The 19,564-nt window shown below is 42.0% G+C and overlaps 1 protein-coding gene across 1 annotated transcript in view; it reads right to left on the minus strand.

The window, feature by feature from the left end:
• The window catches only part of LOC101589892 (maltase-glucoamylase, intestinal), a 181,674-nt gene that overhangs the window by 4,846 nt on the left and 157,264 nt on the right, over nt 1-19,564 (minus strand). Inside the window, exons 64-80 of the mRNA XM_023712753.1 lie at nt 18,239-18,393; nt 17,276-17,444; nt 16,537-16,633; nt 14,954-15,066; nt 14,443-14,568; nt 13,832-13,960; nt 13,472-13,582; nt 13,113-13,175; nt 8,802-8,936; nt 8,316-8,403; nt 7,112-7,250; nt 6,282-6,415; nt 6,130-6,164; nt 5,922-6,038; nt 5,474-5,622; nt 4,771-4,855; nt 3,506-3,562 (exon numbers count right to left, since the gene is read on the minus strand). Of these exons, the coding sequence (XP_023568521.1) occupies nt 3,506-3,562; nt 4,771-4,855; nt 5,474-5,622; nt 5,922-6,038; nt 6,130-6,164; nt 6,282-6,415; nt 7,112-7,250; nt 8,316-8,403; nt 8,802-8,936; nt 13,113-13,175; nt 13,472-13,582; nt 13,832-13,960; nt 14,443-14,568; nt 14,954-15,066; nt 16,537-16,633; nt 17,276-17,444; nt 18,239-18,393 (1,902 nt within the window). The remainder of the gene's footprint in view (nt 1-3,505; nt 3,563-4,770; nt 4,856-5,473; nt 5,623-5,921; nt 6,039-6,129; nt 6,165-6,281; nt 6,416-7,111; nt 7,251-8,315; nt 8,404-8,801; nt 8,937-13,112; nt 13,176-13,471; nt 13,583-13,831; nt 13,961-14,442; nt 14,569-14,953; nt 15,067-16,536; nt 16,634-17,275; nt 17,445-18,238; nt 18,394-19,564) is intronic.

Here is a 19,564-nt window from a genome sequence, read left to right on the forward strand (position 1 = left end):
GCCTGCTTTGGAAAGCTCAGGGACCAGAGTTTGATCCCCAGTTCCACATGCTGCTCCAGCCCTGCCCCCGGGATGTGCTAAGCTGGTGAATGAGTCTGGGCATGGTAGCACATGCCTGTAATCCCAGCCCTGGCGAGGCTGAAAACAGGAGGATCACTGTGAGTCCAATCTGTGTGGTGAGACCCTGTACAAAAAAAAAAAAAAAAAAAAATGGAAAAAAAAAACCCAGAATATCTCCAAATAGATCTCATTTTGGCATAGTTCTGGACATGGAGAAAGCAGTCACCTAACATTAAATATTGCCAATTATTATATAGACCTAGGTTAAGTATTTTAAAATACTTTACAAAACAAATCTCAGCATCAGTATCAATTGTTATATGGCTTAAATAACTTTTCAGCAATTGCTTTCTTAGGAAAGAGTCAAATAAGATGCAGTCTTATAAAACTAGCACAAATTGTAATTATTCCTACTTGGCCTCTATTTCAAGTGTCACTTCTTAGACCTATCATCCCATCCACTTAGATATAAAACACTTGTTAACTGCTCAAAGAATGCAAAGTTTGCAAACTATTAAAATAAAGTGAATAAGTACAAAAGTTGCCTTTTGCCACGAGAGTAATGCTTGAAGCTTTGATGGCCTTCAGTACAAATTACTGTGTTAATCACTACATAAAGCAGAGCCCCGGCCCACCATTCACCTTAGGTGAGTGTTCTGCGCAGGCTCTTGCCAGGGAAGGATGTAGCCCCCACGCACGTGAAGGTTAATGTGCTCCAGAGGGGCTGGCAGCTCTTTCCACTGTCCCCTCACATTAATGTCTGCACCCTGTGGGCAGAAAAAAAGCAGAGGATGAGGACAGGACATACTACCCACCATCAGCACCTACAGCAGACACTCAGCCACCTCTCTGAGCTTGCTGCCCACTCTTCACCACTCAGAACACAAACATGAGGACACTTTCTGCATCCGCCTCACTGCTGTGTGACGCCTGGCTTTGTTTCTGTAATGTACTGTGGGGCACCTTGCCTCCTGGGGAGTTCTACAGCACAGACTGCATCAGGATGGACCGCAGTCTACTGTCACTCACGCAGCCTGCTTCTGCGTTGCAGGCCCTGCTAGAGCACCTTGTACAATCTCTCATTCACACTTGTTGGCACCTGCTGAGCTCTCCATGATGGCATTCCTAGACCATCTCTCTTTCCAAGGTTTGCTAAATCTCCATCTCTCCTTACTTTCCCCAACTTAACACTTTGGACTTATAATTCACAGAAAACATAAAAATGTGCTTGCTTACTTTACATGGCTTTAAGTGATGTATGTGGCTTTATGCTTGACATACTTATCTTGCTTCATCCTTGACACTCTTTGTCTCATGTAGTGTGTGAGATGTTCTGTCATCTCAGGCATAAACCTCAAATTCTAAGGGAGAATTCTTACACATATTATCACCTGTAGCTCAGTTTGTCATTGTTGGAACTATTGATGTTTGGAGCTACGTGAGTCTTGCTGTGTGTCCATCTTGTGCTTGTTTGATGTTTGGCAACATCTTTGGTGTCTACCTAATAAATGCCACTAGCAGCCCCTCCTCTACCACATCATAACTATCAAAAATTAGAGCTTATTTTAGAGGTAAGGAGCAGTTATTATCACAACAAGTAAATGAATGTGTGGGTGTGTTCCAATAAAACTTTATTTACAAAAACACATGACAGCTCTACTGGTCTGTGAGTCATTGTTTACTAGTCTCTACTTGAGCACAAACACTCAGTCCCAATTACTTTTAAGGATTAATGCAGGAGACAATTCTTAATTAATTCTAACCATGTAGTCTTCTTTTTAATTAAACAGCAAAACATTATTTTCTCCAGGTGGCTTTCTCATGAACATTTGTCCTTCCACATGATTTCTTTTGCCTGTCCTTCTTTAACTAAAACCACCTTCTACTTAAAAATCCATGTGACACTGGCCATTCCAGGAAGCTTTTCTTTATCAACTTAATACTTCAGATTATTTCACATGGCATATACAATTATTTACCTATCTAATTGGCATTTGTGACAAGCAAATATCAGCTCTGCACTGCACGGTGAAGCCCATAAGGAAATGTTTCCATTGCCAGTGTTTGGAACTCCAGAAAATAGTTTGCGCCTGGGCAAACTGAAGCTGGAATGAGCCTTAACAAGATGCTGAGGTTTTAAAATAAATAGTCCTCACTCTTGAGGTCTTGCAAATGCAGACCAGCCTGTGACGGAGCATCTCCTTCAACTATGTGTGCTAGATAATTCATGAGCTCAATCCTAGTTAATCCCTGCACAAAAGAACCTCAAACTCAAAAGGAGTGACTCTTAATGAACAAGAGAATCAAGATGCAGAATAACCATAGAAAGGCTCGGAGAGATGTTGGCTGATTTTTCCCCAGAAAACATTATCAGGAAAGCCCACAGAAAATCCCAGCATAGTGTAATCTTAAACACAGGTGTACATTGGGCATGGTGGTGAATACCCATAATCCCAACATTCAGGAGGCTGAGAAAGAATGACCACCTTGAGTTTGTGGCCAGCCTACAGTGCACAGGGAGACCTTCTGGCAAAAAACAAAGTTTCAATTTGGCATACCTATATCTGGTAATCTGAGCAACAAATTTGACGATAATAATACATAATATAACAACAAAGTTAATTTTCTATTCTTGTTTTGAAATTCTGTACCATTTTTATCATTTTATGTTGCTTTGTTTTTTGTTTGCTTTTGTTGTTATTTGCTTTTGGGTTTTTTTTCTTTAATAAAAAAAACAAAAACAACTGATAAAGCCCAGCAATAAAGTCAGACTGGAGGGATTCAGGACTCCACAGGACAGAGAAGAGAAGCAACTCCACTTCTGCATGCTCGCCCAGTTTTCACCAAATCACACTGCAGTCCCCTTGGATGACAGCGGCAGGCTGCAGGCATGGGTTCCCCTCCTGGCTGCTGCAGGCATCTGTGGCTTTGTCACATGTAAATGCATGTGCAATGCTTAGATTTGCAAATGTGAGACCCACACCTCTAGTGCATTTTCACAATGCACTGTCACCATATGGAACAACTCTTTGAGCATCTATGCTACGGAATTCAACATTTAATAAAAAGGCCCCTGTATTTAGGAACTTAAAGGAGAGAAGATATAAGCAAATATGATTGTTTATAGAATGATTTCAAAAGTTCACAAGTGTCTGCTTAAAACACCATTGTGAATAGTGATAGTATAAGGAATGATGTAAACTCAAAAGTTTGTCCACACAAAGCCAGGCTCTGAGTGAAGCTTTCTGCTTATCTCACACCACTTTAGTGCAGGGGTGATCTGATTTAACTTGCAGATGAGAAAACGGAGCCTACAAGGTTTAAAGTGGTTATTCAAGACCCCACAGCAGGTAGCTTCCAGAACCAGCATTTGCCTGAGGACTGTAATATCCAGAGTTTATTCTTTACCATTTTCCCAGATTATAGAAATATCTAGATAACTTACTGTGTAGTAATCATACCAGCGGGCTTCAGGGAAATACGCATTGACATTTCTGGCATTCTGAAATTAACCATAAACAAGGTGAGAGGCAATAGGCATGGTGTTCTGGGATACCATCACAGGCTCACATAAAAAGGGGTTAAAACAACTCTGGTGAGCTTGTACTCACTTGCCCCAGCTCTCTGAAGATTTGCAAAGCCTAGAAAGCCTTCCTTTCCTTCCCCTTTTTCACACAGAAAGTTTCCCTATCCAGAACAACCCAGGGTATAAAGTGTAAAAATAAGAATCACCAATGCTTATGAACTAAACCCCTTCCACCTCTGAAGAGGCACACTTGTACTTGGGTTTGGAGCAGAGGAAGGTTGTGTAGACATAGTAATATCTGGAGGGAGTATCATGAACTGGCACTATCACATGCCTAGGCATTCCCAAGGAAGCAAAGAAATGGCCATCGATGTTGGAACACCTTACAGAAGGGAGGTAGGGCTTGCCAGCAGCAACAGGATAGCATGGGCTGTGCATGCAGCTCTCCTGGAAGGTTCTGTGCTAAGAGCTACAGGATTGTAATCAACTGCTTACACCACATGCCTGTATTCCTTATCTTAATAGAAGAACGGTATGTTCTCAAATGTATGATAAAGTTGTTTTGTTTTTGATGGTGCTTTGGACCCTAACTATTAGGCTGCCCCTTAATATGGAGGAGGCCAGAATACCTTACCAATGGACTGCTGCTCAGAACAAGAAGAAAAGACAAAGGCAGAACAAGAAATGGTCTCTTGGGATACACCCCACGTAGAGGCTTGCTCTCTTGTCTCATGCTACTCACCCAACCTCACAATTGGTACCCTCCACCCAGCAGAGGCCTTGTGATAGTTTAGGCCTAGAGCTTCTGCCAAAGGGTTCACTCATTCCCATGTGGATTTTTGGGAGGTGCCTCGACCACAGCTGTAGTCCCCAGTGGGTTCATCCATTGATGAATCTTAGCTAAATGTGCCAGTTTCAAAAGGTGAGTCACTGGTGGTGTGACCAACAAGGGTGCATTTCCTTTCCTGACTCTGCCCCTCACTCCCCACTTCCTGGCTGGATGATCAGAGCAGCTCTACCATGTCAGGCCCTGTGTGCCTGGGAGCCAGCTAAACCATGATCATGCACAGATTGAGACCTCTGCAATTATGAGTCAAAGTAAAACCTTTCTGCCTTTAAATTGTGGGCACTGGCACTGTGTCTCAGCAAAGTGGAAAATATCTAAGTCAGGCGTCCACACTCACAAGCTCCAGGACAGGGCTGACCAGCAAGGCCGGGCCCAACAGGAACTGACTGTCCACATCCCAGGTCACCCGGTCTGACACAAACCTAGAAGGGAAAAAGGTGGCACAATCAGAGCCAGAGCAGGAACCAGCCCAGTCACCTAAGGACACCCTCCACACTCAGATGCAGTCAGACATCCGGTTGCACCTTCTGGCACGCTCCTTCCCATGCTTCCCCAGGACTGTCCAGCCCACCATCTCTGTGGGTCAGGTCCCTCGAAATTCAAAGCTGACTTAGACACATTCTCTGCTATAAAATACCTCCACAAAGCATGGAACATTTTCAATGCAATAGTGACACTCACTACCAAAACCTCACTTGTAATACATTTTCTGGAACCAGAACTCATACTTGAGTCTACATTGTTAAAACTCTTATAAATGATAGGAAAAATGTCACATAGCCAAATGTGAAAAAGTGATGCTGTCTGTGCTACATCTTCAAAAGAACTTTTTATTCAATAAATAGATTTTCATCAGTGAACTAAAATATGCATAACACTGTACAAGAGTAGAAAAGTAGTGAGCTATGGTTTCTGCCTAGAAAGAGCTTCAGAAAAAACAAAGTCATATCTTTAGTTTGGAGAAAGTGTCTGCACTCACTACTCTCTTACACAATGGAAGGACTCATGCATTGGTGAGCAGGGTCCCCCTGGACACTCACTCATGGAGAAGAGGCCTCACAACAGTGACGCCCTCCGTGTGGGCCCTGTGCATCAAGGTATAGAAGTAGGGCAGCAGCGTGTATCTGGTCTCCAGCACACTTTTGGAAATATTCACGAAGGCAGCATCCCAGGACACAGGGTCTTGTCTCTAAGGAGGAAAACAAGTGTTCACAGCTGATCTAATAAGCCGGGGAGACTGAAAGGAGTTACTGAAATTTAACAGAAAATAACATAATTTCCCCATAAGACATTCTTCTTAGGATATATTTGGAATAATTCCTATTTTAAAAAAAGAATTATCTAAATACAGTTGAGGAATATGATGAGAATGAAGGTTTCATAATTCCAAAGATGTCCAGACAATACAGAGAGAATTAAGTGCTACGCAAAGACAGAGGCTGCATTTTAAGTAACATCCACCATATGAGGGGGGGATCGCTGTCCTACCCTTGTGCCAATGGTGTTGTGGTTCCTGGAGAAGGGATAAAAGGCCCCCAGCTGCATCCAGCGAGCACACATCTCATACTCAGCATCTTGAAAGAACCCACAGATGTCTGCCCCGGTCTGAAATAAGAGGGAATAAACCAGGCCACTGGTGACTTCGGAAAGACTCCATCACCTTGTGAGCAGGCAGGAGGGGTCTGAGGCCACTTACATAGGATATGCCAAAGAGGCTGAACTCCATCATGCCTGCAATGAGAACCACATCTGGGTCAGGGAGGCCTCAGCTCTGCCTGCTCCTCCTCCTCCTCGCCAAGGACCACACCTCCCTCCCTGTCATCCAGCCCTGGGAACAGGCCCCTGTACCAATGATTGACTTCTTCAGCTGGTCCCATGCAGCTGTGTTGTCCCCCAGCCAGTGTCCTGCCCAGCGTCCAGAAGAGGGGAATGTGGAGCGAGTGATGACAATTCCTCTCTGGCCTGTCACCTCCTGCACTGCTCTGGTTGCAGAAGAACAGGGAGATGAAATGAGGCCAGAGAAGAATAATAAAGGTCATAGAACTAGAAGTTGGGATGGTGTTGGCTGCATGACTGTGGGAATATAGATGCCCAGTCACAGTGACGGCCCACTCGCTGATACAGACAATAAGAGCACTGGTGTCTTTGATAAGTGTTTTACAAAGAAATTCATCATGTAGAAAACCCTGAATTGTCTTAAAATAATAAGCAAGGATTTTGTTATTCATCATTTGTTTTCTTATATTTGCTGCTGAACACTACAAATTACTTCTTAAAATTTTCCTTAGAATATTTTTTACTCTTTGAACTCACAACACAGATGTTGCTACTTCAACAGCAAAATCAATGACATCCAGCAGGAATGGGAATGCGAAATCTAACAGAGATGATTCACTTTTGGAATAAAAAAAAGTACCCTATGGACATATTAGCTTATGTTAGCGTATGGATCTCACTGAGGGGATTACTCCTCGGTTAAGCATGTCCTTCTGATTATAACCATGGGGTCTGGCTCCAGGCTCAAGGAGTATATCTTTACCAAGTCAAAATTGTGTGTAATTCTGAATAAATTATTCTTAATGCTTAGACTAATACATAAAAACAAAGTGAGAACCCCATGCCTCTTACTACATATCCACGTAGACTGTGTCAACTAGAGAAGGCAGAGAGTGACTCACTCGTAGGTGGGCCGGGTCTGGGACCACCCGTACAGGCTGTGCACGTCGTAGTGACGCACTCTGGAGCCGTCTGGGAGGATCTGCTCACTCTCCATGCACAGGGTCTTGCTGCTCAGGCCCCTGTCCCTGGCCTCCAGATCTGAGGGGAAGAAACTCAGGAATGTGAGAAACAGCCTTGTTGCTTTTAGTTCCTGACTGGTCTTTATGGGTCAGAAATGTGGATCTTAAAACTAATTCCCTGGATCATTCCCCCACTTCCCAGAGGCAAATCGTGTTTAGCTCTGAGCTGCAGTGGTGGCTGCATCATGGTTTTCAACATCAACTCTAGTGGAGAAAGAAGAATTAGAGGTGAGGTTAGGACACAGGATTTTCACACCCTTACTGTGGATATAGGCTCTGAGGTAGGCTATTAATTTGTAAATTATTTCATATAAACATTTTTATGTATTTAGTACAGGGACTATAGGGTCTCACTACACAGATTGGACTCATAGTGATCCTCCTGTTTTTCAGCCTCCTAATTGTGGGGATTATAGGTGCACACCACCAAGCCATCTCAGTCACCATCTCAGTGTGTACTGGGGGTGGGGCCAGCATGGAGATCCAACCCCAGTCATTGTATCTGCCTAAACAGGCACTTTAGTCCACTGAGCTATCTGGCCGGCCTGCATATAACTTTATAATTCCATAAACATGATGGGGTTATCTGCTTCTTAACATTTTGGAAAACTAAGATTTGAAAGTATTGTGAAAACTATCATAGGTCACATAACTCAGAAAAAAGGTGATTTGTAGATCCGAGATATAAACACAAGTTTAACATTAAGGTTTGTGGACTGCAAGATACAAAAAAACCTTCTCTTTTACAGTCTTTAGTGGCATAAGAAATTCATATAGGTAAATTGACATAAGCCAGAAGGACTATGAAATATAGTTTCAGGAACCTTTGAAGGATTCCTTTGAAGCTATCACCATGTATAACTTTTTCTATTGAAACTGGAGCAATTCACAACAAATGTAGTATCTTGCACTCATCCACAGGTAAGATGCTGAAAGTGGTTTTGTCTCTGGACCCATATAAGCCACAGCACCAGTCTGGGCATGCTGCCAGCAGTCAGGCTCATGCCCTAGATGCTGGGCACTCCTGGAGGTTGCCCTACTTCTAGCCAGGGATCCACAGCCCAGGCAGGACCAGGGTCCTTACATGGCATGTAGGGAGGACGGTTTAGAGTTGCATCTGTGCAGCCTGAAGGGACAGCTCCGTTCACAAAACTCGAAGGTTCATTCATATCCTACAAATGTCAAACACAGGCACAACTTACATTTAAAAATAACTATGTTTTACCATTCTGAGACAAGACTAAGTAGTAAATAAATCATTTAATATGTAACTGTTTCTATAGGCACTTGCTCAGAGGAGCTCCTCATATCCTAGAGGGAACTCCTCGAAAGTCATTTTAACCTGTACCAGGTGACTGGCAAGAGGATTAAATTACTTTAACCTTTGTCTCAGGGCAAGCAAAGTTATAAGGATTTCCTACTAAGGCCAAGGATGTTTCATGATAAATTAGGTGAGTGTATTCCAAAGTCTTCATTAGATCACAATTATCCTTTAAAGGACAGTGATCCACAAGCTAAGACAAAAGGTAAACACACACCTACACACACATGCGCGCACGCTCACACTCACAATCCACATGCCGTCAAACTTCAAGCTCTTCTCTGGACTCTCTGTGTTGTTGTAGAGCTCTTGAATTTCCCTCTTCCACCACAGGACAGTTGAGGTACGGAAAAAGTCGGGGAAGGCCACGTACGCTCGGTATTGCTATAAGAACAGAATATAACCCATTTGTGCCAAAAGAATGGATCAGACAGCAAACAGATATTTACTTAGAACTTAACTCATGCAAAGACTTTACTACCTTTGGTAGATAGTGATAGGCTTAATCAGAGCCAGCCTAGTGTTCTTGAGTGCAGTGAAGAGGAATAAGCACAAATCATAGACCCTCGAGCTCGGAAAATGCCCACAGACTGTGTCGCTCTATATATCAATGAATGGCAACAACAAGCTGAACTCATAATCTGATGCTTCAGATGCTCAGCCTCTAGCTTCTGTCCTGATTTTTCCTAAGCTCTTCTCAAAGACAAGGCAGGAGGCATAAAGATGAAAAGAAGAAAGAGTAGGCATGAGATGCACTGTACCAGGTAAGAATGAAACAGCACTAGGAATGAGAGGAAGGGATACAATTTCCTCTTATAACATTAGAATAGAGTGCTTGTTTCTCTGTTTTCCACAGGTTTTAGAATCACATGAAAAGTTCATCCATGTGTCATATGAAGTGGGAGGACCTAAGGACAAAGTTTCAACCTCCCTCTGTCTTCATGTTCCATCAAATGGTAAAAGTAATGCACTTATCATACCACAAAATGGAGATCCAAGATCTCAGCCTACATTTCTGCCATAAGATTTCAGAGAACAAGAGCCTTATTTTATATTTTTCTGATCAATTTTCTTAGTCCCTAGAGTGCTTAGGTAATAACTTTATGTAATAATTCACAAAAGATAATAAATACTCAGCTTAATTGTAGGTTAACACCACCAAGCGGCATCACAAATTCACAAATGTCCCTATAATCCATGTGGCATCAGAGGACATCACGGTAGTTGTGGGTCTCTTTAAACAGACTCCTTCCTCTATGTGAATCACTCCATTAAAACAGTCAAGAAGCTCGATAGGACTAGGGCTCGGGGTAGAAGGAGCAGCAGAAAGAGGACTTGACCTAAGGGAATTCTTATGTACAACAGACACCCATGAGTCTAGATAGAAGGCAAACCAATGACACAAAGAAGAAAATAAAAATGGACCCACATTCATAAATCTGTCTTTCAGAGAGCTAGGTGATGCACCACTGCAAATACTAGGAAGTCTCTCCTTAGGAAATAGAACTAGAAGAACTTTTCATTACAGGCAAGGTCAGAAACAATGGCATGGGAGTGGGGATTAGAATACCTGTGTCTGAATCACAATTGCATCAGTAGTAAGATACAAGTGGGAAATGAAGCCAACTATATCTTATAAACCTCAATAATTATGCTCTAATAGTTCATATCTATGTAACAAAAATGTCCTGCCATTCTCCTAGCTGTGGGGTCTGTCTTCTCCTGTGAGTGTTCTGTTCAACCCTTGCCTTATTGCTCCTGCCCTCACTTACCTTCATATGAATCAAGGATGTGCACACCTGAGTGACAGAGCAAGGTTACTTATCCAAGCCCATTGCATGCTACCAAAATTAAATCCTGGACTGAATTAAAGCCCCAAACTTAAACTCAGAAATTTTCTTATCCTAGGGCAAGCCTTAGTTGTTCTGTACAACCCCTAGTGATGTGAGATATGGGCACTGTCCTCACCAACCTCACAGTTCATCTTACTAATATAAAGTTATAACCATTCCATCTGCTAAGAATCTCTTAAGATCAACCTAATAAATTCTGTAAACCATAAGTGAAATGTTTTCCATTACAGTCACAATTGTATCAATAGAATCTGTGTGATGAATGCCCTGCAACCAGAGTCATGGACATACCTGGTCACTATTCACTAAATGTCACCTGGTATTTCCCAGTGACTGTGATAACCAACACTGTTCCATAGATTTCAAAATACACTTGTGTTTAGGGATAGTACTAACCCTTGTGACTAAAGAACTGTAGACAGATCTCATGAGCTAGTAGCCAACCTCGTGGTTGATGCAGTGGCCCTGTACCAACGTAAATGCCTGTGTCCCAGAATGTTGCTGATTTAAAAGCTCCTTGTGTCCATATGCAGGCCACCTGAAGTACCAAAATTCAAGTGTTCCTCTGTGTAACATGATGGAGAAGACAGGTGCAAATGTCTTTTCCTTGATTTTTTTTTAATGTGTTAGGTACAGGGTCTCACTACACAACTTGGACTCATAGTAAACCTCCTGTTTTCAGCCTCTCCAGTGCTGGCATTACAGGCCTGCGCTACCACGCCTGGTCTCAGGGGTGGCTCAGTGCACCTAGGGGTAGGGCCTACATGGCATGTGGTACCAGGGATCAAACCCTGGTCCCTGCACTTGCATAAGCAGGCACTTAGTCTGCTGAGTTATCTTGCCAGCCCTCTCCCTTGAATTCTTATTAGATGATAGGTACACAGGTAGAGATAGATAGATAGATAGATAGATAGATAGATAGATAGATAGACAGATTTGATATTTGTTCAAAATATATAAAAAAAGAAAATATTGTGCTATATCTGAAGTACTCTTGTAAATTTGTAAAATGTACTCTAGCCAGTTTCTGGATTTTCCTACTGCATGTACTACCAAAAGATTAAGAGGTACAGTATATACAAAGTTCAATAACCAGGCAACCAAATGTTCCACATGAGCTTCTAACTTTGCATCTACAGTGTTCCTCATACCAACTGAGATCCAGGTCAGAGACCCAATCCAAGGCAATCGTGCATCACTGGTTTACAAAGCTATATATATATATATAGCTACTCAATGGGAGTTGTCACAGGCCAGAACCTTTGGTCCCGACACAATGCTGGCCCTGTATAATATCTATTTCCCTCTAGGGCAGGCACACTCATTTTCCTGACAATTAACTTCCCTGGATAGAGCATGAATATTTTATTTAATACCTTCCACTCCTATTTCTAGTGACTGGAGTCTACCCACTATGTATTAAACCACTGCATACAATGCTACTAATGAGAGCACTCAGAAGGCCTCTTGACTTACGCTAGGAATTTGGTTGCCTAGTTATTCAACTGTGTATATACTGTGTGTCTTTAACTTTTGTTAGTAAATGCAATAGGAAAAACCAGAAACTGGCTGGAGTACATTTTATACATTTGCAAGTGTTTCAGATATAGCTCAATATTTTTTTTGTATTGGCTATCAGTGGATAATACTAGAACTTAAAACTGCTATGCCTTGTTCCCACTGACATATCTATTAACTCTTGATCTTGATAGAATTCCTAGATAGTACAATTTATGCCACCCTGCTGACCACAAAGAGTATAGATTCTGAGTTCCTATGGCCCCACTCAGGAGGACTGGAAAAAAAAGTCTTCCTTTTTTATTTAAAAGCAACCCTCTGGCAGCTCCATTGGCTATACATGCCTTGCTACAATTCCTCTAGAAAGAATGATCATTGTTAAAGAAGAGATAAACAAGACAAGGTAAGGTATTTACTCTCCAGAAGGAAGAGAGCCCTGCTTACAGGTTTTGTCAGAACAATAGATAATCCAGACAGCCCTGATCACATATACTATCAGAAAGTGAGTTACAAAGGTACATCAGTTCACTGTGCATGTCTCTTGTGACAGAATGGGACTGAAGTGTCCTAGACTAGAAAGGAACTATGTACTCATTTAGGTGACAAAGACTTAAGCTTAAAAAATTATGTCTAGTTGTATGGATTGTTGAATGTGAAAACATCAAGAACCTGTTCTCAAGAAGGAGAAATTTTATCAAAGGCTGGAAATTCAGGAGTAGAAGGAAAGAGGAGAGATTCATGTTTCAATGCAACTAGAAAGCACGATTTATACATATGAGGGTATGGGGAGGGAAGGATGTACAGAGAAAAACAATAACTAAACACAAATGTCGGAAAGTGTTCTTAAGAGATACCCAGACAACAAGACATGAATTCAGAGGGAAGTAGCACTCCTTACAGGTGGTGCCCAGTGACTATTCCATCGGCTTTGGAATATGACAGCTTTGCGGGTGAAATTACCGTTGTGTCACCTAAAGCCATGGAAAAAAATGCAAATTCTCTTCATTGCCACTGGAAAAAGAACATTACTGTGTGGTAGGTAATCTGCTCATAGACAGATGCACTGAACATTATTCCTAAGTGTTTCTCCCTTGCCACACCCATGTCCATGGCAGGGATTCCCAGCAACCTGGAAATGACTCCTTCCTCCAGGAAACCCCTCAGCCAACATCCACAATGGGTCTCTTACCTCCACTTGGTCCTCCCAGTTTAGCGAGGGGTCAATGACAATATCAGGGAAATCAGGCCAGACCTGTGGAGAGACAAATGTTCCATAGCAATGCACCATGAAATTTAACATGTGTGATATTTTCCAAGAAAACAGAAACTATTGTCCAAGGGTTACTAATACTTCCATTATCTTGTATGTTTGAACTACAGTCAAGTAGATTCTACAAAATTCTTAACTGTATCAACTAAGGTGTATTCAAACCTGCAAAGTATGGACCTCAGACCTCAAATGTAAAGGACCAGGAAGCAATATGTACAAACCCATTAACATGCCTAAGATCCCAGGCTTGAGATTGATGGATCAGCCCTTGCTCATACCTTTCCCCAGACAATGCCTCCATCGTTGGGATACTTGATGAACACGTCATTATCCACACCATGAGTGAAGGCAGGGTAGGGTTGGGTCTCATTGCCAGAAATGGCTGGGTCCTGAAAGCCAAGCACAGGTCACATGGGAAAACCACAGCCAGGGAGTGACAAGGGGGTATGAAAAAGGGAAAATTTTGAGACAGGTGCTCCTAGCTTCCCTCTGAACTGTAGTGCATCCATGAGTCTAGGAAACACAATTCTCCTTGTGCATTCTCTTCTTAGAACATGAAAGCAAATGCAATGTAATGAATTCTTCACCTAAGCCCAGCCAGTGCCCAAGTAACAAGCCACATTCACACAAGGACTGACCAGAATGAGGATGACCCGCATCCCGTCGGCCTTCATGCGATCGATCAGGGCTGGAAACCCAGAGAACTTGGGGCTGAGGGTGAAGTCCAGCTGCCGCTCCATGTAGTCAATGTCTGAGTACTGCACGTCCTGGGAAAGGACACAGGGAAACTGAGGAGCTGAGGGGGTACAATCCAGTTCCAGAAGGGAGCAACTATCCAATGCTAGTGGTGAAGGTCGAAGGTTTCTCTGTGGCTCTTTCAAATCCTAGCTCCATCATTTGTTTGGTGTGTGGTCCCTGAAGTTTACGTCACTTTTTCAAATGTTAAGTCAGCATAGAAACAATGAGTAAAACATAGCACAATGATACCTTTGTGAAGGCTGTTGTGAGGATCAATAAAAACTCTGCATTGAAAGTGGTTTTGAAAATTGTTAATATAAAAAATGATTTTGGTCACTTTCCCCAAGTGTTTTCACTGTATTACAGTGCCAGGCTGAGGCATCATGTGGCATTATGTGAGAAAGAACTCTGTGTCTATGTACCACTTCACAAAGTCCACAAACAAACAGATACAGAGATGAATGAGTTAGCCACAAGGTCACAGAGCTAATGCACAGTGTCCTTTACGTACATAGGGGATTCTGGCGGCCACCATGTCATCATACAGGCTGGCGATCTCAGAGTCATTCTCATATCCATAGCGACACAGCTGGAACCCCAGGGACCAGTAAGGTACCATCACAGGCCGACCGATCACCTAGGAAATACACAAAACACTAGTCCTTGTGGGAGAAGTCAGATTTAAGCCGTACATGCAGTAATAAAGATAGTTCTTCAGTGCCACAAGATAGACACTCAATAAATATAAATACATAGATAAGCTAAGGAGATGAAGAGTTACTGGAATACCTTTGAGAAATCCACTGAACTAGAGCTTGTAGTCTAGAAACTGGGAAATGCTTGATTTTACTCTGATTCCTAGAGTGAGTCTATGGTTAGGAGCACAGAACTCAGAGGGAAAAAAATGTGTGTATTGGCACAGGCTCCATGTGTGCCAACTCTGTGATCTTGCGCAAAGTGAAGCACAGATCTGTGCTTTCATTTCTAATACATACTTGATGAGCAAATGCAGTCCCTCCTACCTCAGTGTACTGCTGAGTGACAAGTTCTGGAGTCGGGCCCAAGAACACATAGAAGTCCAGAATTCCCCCCGTGGTGCGGTACGTGAGAGCAGGCATAGGCTGGAACGTGACATCTGAAAAGACAGGAAGATGCCCATAATGGTGGAAACCTTCACAGGAGGTATTAGCCTCGATGAACATAGTGCCTCTCTTTTCCACATTAGAATATCAAGGGCAGATGTTCTGCACTTTCCCCAAAAGAATTCCAGAAGTGCTTGTCTAAAGGACTCATCCCTGGTAATTTCCTCTTTGGTGGGCCTTATTATCTTATTATAGATTTTCTCATTCTAGTTCTTTAAATTATTATAACTTTTACATAAGAAAACTTTTTTCAATAAGAAGAATTGAAGATGCACAAGAAGTTGCAGAAATGTTCCTAAGAGCCTCTGTATACACATCACAGAGCTTTACTCAATGATAGCATTTTATTGAACAAAGGTACACTGTCAAAGTAGGAGACCAACAGTAATAAAATACTCTTACTGAGGTATGGAATGAATGCACAGTTCACCGCATCTTACTACATGATTCCTACATACCCCCTCATGTTTCCTTCATTCATATGTCACACAAGTTTTATTCACACTCTCCTGTTCCTGGGGTGAGTACTCTGATCCACACTATATATGTTCAGTATTGATTCAAGTTATATAGCTGCTCCCATTAGATGAACTGCAGGATACGGGCAACTCACTTGGTTCTGCGTTCTTTGCTATGTGATTTTTGCCAAAATGAGAGTTCATTTATTGTATTATTGCACAACCCTGGACTGAAATAAAGAAAATAATAAACACAAAATCTTCCTAGGCTGGGGAGATAGCTCAGCAGCATAAGTGCCTGGCAAACACAAAGTCCTGACTTCAATCCCTGGTACCAAAAACAAGAAAGAAAAAAGAAAAAAGAATCCAAAAAACACCTCCCATAAGATGAATATACAATCTAAGGGTGAAGCTGGGTTACATATATTCTAAAAACCATAGAATATAGCCAGGTAGATCTTTTTTTTTTTTTTTTTTTTTTTTTTCTTATTTGGTACAGGGTCTCACTATGTAGCTTGGACTCATAGTGATCCTCCTGTTTTCAGCCTTGCCAGTGCTGGGATTATAGGCATGTGCAACCACACCCAGACTCGGGCACTGGTTCAGCATGCCTGAGAGTGGGGCTGGTGCAGCATGTAGTACTGGGGATCGAGCCCTGGTCCCTGAGCTTGCCTAAGCAGGTGCTTAGTCCACTGAGCCATTTCTCTGGCCCTTAGTCAGGTAGATCTTTAGCGCATGTGAAAGGAGCCAAGAGATTTGGGTGGGTAGGATTGAAAAGGGGTGTTGCAAGTGGTGTGCTGCATATATGTATTGAGTCTCAAAGACAAAGGGATCAATACGTACTACAAACATGTACAAAAACTATGCATATGTAAAGGGGCTCAAGAGATGGAAGGATGGGAAAGGAAAAGGGAAGGAGATGTGTCCTGTACATCACATGCAGCAATTCTCCGATTGTGCACTACAAACATATTACAATAAAAAGAAACCACTGGCACCACCTACCCATGGCATTGCTGTTCAGCAGCAGCACGCTGTGGGCACTGCCATCCTCCTCCAGTCCCATGTAGTAGGGGTGGACACCGTAGGAATTCATCTTGAACTGAGATACATGGGAAAGAAAAGGTAGGGAAAGAAAAGGTATAGAGTTAGAAGACATGATGCCTGACAAAGAAACTCAATGGAGACTTTTTGCTGACATGAGTGTTTTGCTATCTGAGAAATAAGTTGAACACAGAAGAAAGAAAGGTGCCTACAAACAGGTCCACTTGTCTAAGAGCACCGTGTGAGGAGCCATGTTGAAATGGGGAAGATAAAACACAAAGTACACACTGTGTAGGTAAACAAAGGCAGAAACACAATGTCTCAGTTACTTTTCTCCTGAGACAAAATATCCAATGCCAAAAGTCAAGGTAGGAAAGATTTATTTAGCTCACAATTCATAGAGGTTTCAGTCCATAATTGGCAACTCTAAGGCAGGGTGGCACATGGCAGAGGGGCAACAGTCTGGTGGCAGAAGACAGGAAAAGCAAACAAGCAGGGGAAAAACAAGACTTTTTCTGTCCCACATACTGTATGAAGCCTACCTGCCCTAGGTTGGATACATTCTAATCCCAGCAGCAGACTACAAACTCTAGAGTAAGCCTGTGCTGAAAAGCCTGCCCCCCCTCTGTAACTGCATGAGGCTTTGGGGGACATCTAGACACAAACAAAAGCACATAGATTCCACTGGTCCTGTGCTTACCCCCGGGGGCTGGTCTCGGGAAAACATGCCCCACGTGTGCCAGTTCAGGTCTCTCCTGAAGGCTGTGTGTTCCGTTTCCCCAAAGCCATAGATGTAGGAGGAGGGCAGGCGGGTGGAGATGCGGAGGAACATGTCATTGAAGGTGAAGCCCAGAACCTGTGAGTCCCAGCTGTGAGGAGAAAAGGTGGGTTGGGAAGAACTTCAGCTTTCTTTTTGGCTTCAAGGACCTGACTTTCTACAAACAGCAGAACTGTTGATTCCCTCCTACCCCCAGACCCCATTCATCTCCCCCCCACCAAAATACAAAATATACATATTTGCTTAAAATAATCACAGATGTCCTTGCTACAAGCCCAGGAGTCAGCCTTTATTCTGTTAATGTTCTATGTCACTGCTCCTTTCTCTGTGCCTTCCACAGAACCAACCCAGTCACTTCCCACCAATTCATTGGCCACTTTCCAGGCCAGACCTGCCTCCCCCACTTGCTCCTTAGTATCCCACTGCCCTCATGCATGCCAAGCACCTCACATCACATCACTCCTGCTGACATTCTTCAAGGGTTCCTCATGAAAACAATATATAAAGACATCAGGGCTGCACATGATCCGAGGCCACCTAACATCCTAACTTCATCTCTCCAATGCCCTTTTTCAAATACTACACTGCTCTTCTATGCCAAGTTTTCTCCTGCTTCATGACCCATGCATTTATGAAGTACTCTATCTGAGATTATTAAAGGCATATGTATTGCATTCACAAGAACATGTAAATGCCTCACCAATAACTGACACAATCCAAAAGATTTCTGATTAGAACAGACCTGAAGCAAATAACTTATTCATGGATACAGAAATGGACAGTGTCATGATTTGAGCCAGAGTAGCTCCATGGACTCCAAGCCAAAGTATCCACAAGCAACATATAAGTAACCAGAAAATGCACTTCAAACTAGAAAATGCTTACATTACAGTGCCTGTACTCTTCCGGCGAATCACAATACCAAATGGATTCTTCGTAATAAGGACATCATACAGCCGGCTCTCTGAGGTGCTGGATGGAATGCTGGGTAAGTTCAAAGGGATTGGCACTTCATAACGATTGTTGTTGGGGTCATAAATCTAGGAGAACAAACAGACTTTAGATAAGGAGAGAAATGGGGAATAAGTTCAATATTCAAACTTGATTATAGTTAATATTTTATCTTTGCAAAAGTATAAATAAAAGACCATTTTGTTGTGAAAAAAATATGTATGTATACACAAGATAGTTAGGATAGATATACAGCTACTTTCTCTTAGTTCATTGTTAAGGTTTGTACTAATATTGTTTATACAAGATAGCATGTCTGCATCTTGTACTATGAATTACTACAAAGACAACAATATGCAATATAGTAATTATTATAACTGTCCTACTAACCTGTTTTGAAACTCTTTCATTGCTATTTTACCTTTTTCTCATTAAAATGAATAAAAGATAACTAGAAATGATGGTTTGAATACTCTTATTACAAAGAAATGAGAAATATCTGAGAGATAAAGAATATAAGCACTATGAGTTGATTAATTCACAATACTTACAAAATTTTCATTTTTTGTAAGTATCTAATATCTAGGACTTAATCAACATCAAAAATCAATGTTAGATTTAGTCTTTTGTTGTATATCTGTCAAATAAATGTATCAAAACAATACACTGTTCACCATAAAAAGTACAACTGTTCTTGTCAACAGAAAAAATCTTTTAGTCAAGGCTGGTGTTCTTGGTATCTACACCGTTAGCAGACCCTTGGCTTCCCTGCTACAGAATCTGGCTGGCAGATTTTTCATTTTTTGTAAGTATCCAATATCTAGGACTTAACCAATATCAAAAATCAATGTTAGATTTAATCTTTTGTTGTACATCTGTCAAATCTAATTTTTAAGTCCTCTAAGAGAGCAACATATTATTTTGGACATTGGTACTAAGTTGAAAATTTCTTTAAAAGCCAGTGTTGGCAGTTAATTGGAAAGATTCTCACCCTGACTAACTATATATACTGATACCTGTGAACTAAGCTACTGGACTGCAGATGGTAATTTGTAATAGTAATTTCATGCTTGGAGTGCCTGTCATTCTGATCTTCTGAATTTGGGCTCCTTGTCATGACATGCAAGTTGCTGCTATGATGTCTCTTGGGTAGATGGTTGTTCAAGAACAAGGGGGTGGTGAATGAAAGCAAGAGACAGGAAAAGGAATACTGTGGGCCTGTCTTGCTTCAAGGTTGTATATGGTGAGATTTTTGGACTT

The sequence above is a fragment of the Octodon degus genome, unplaced genomic scaffold (genome assembly GCF_000260255.1).
Source record: "Octodon degus isolate 3935 unplaced genomic scaffold, OctDeg1.0 scaffold00027, whole genome shotgun sequence".
Classification (NCBI taxonomy): Eukaryota; Metazoa; Chordata; class Mammalia; order Rodentia; family Octodontidae; genus Octodon; species Octodon degus.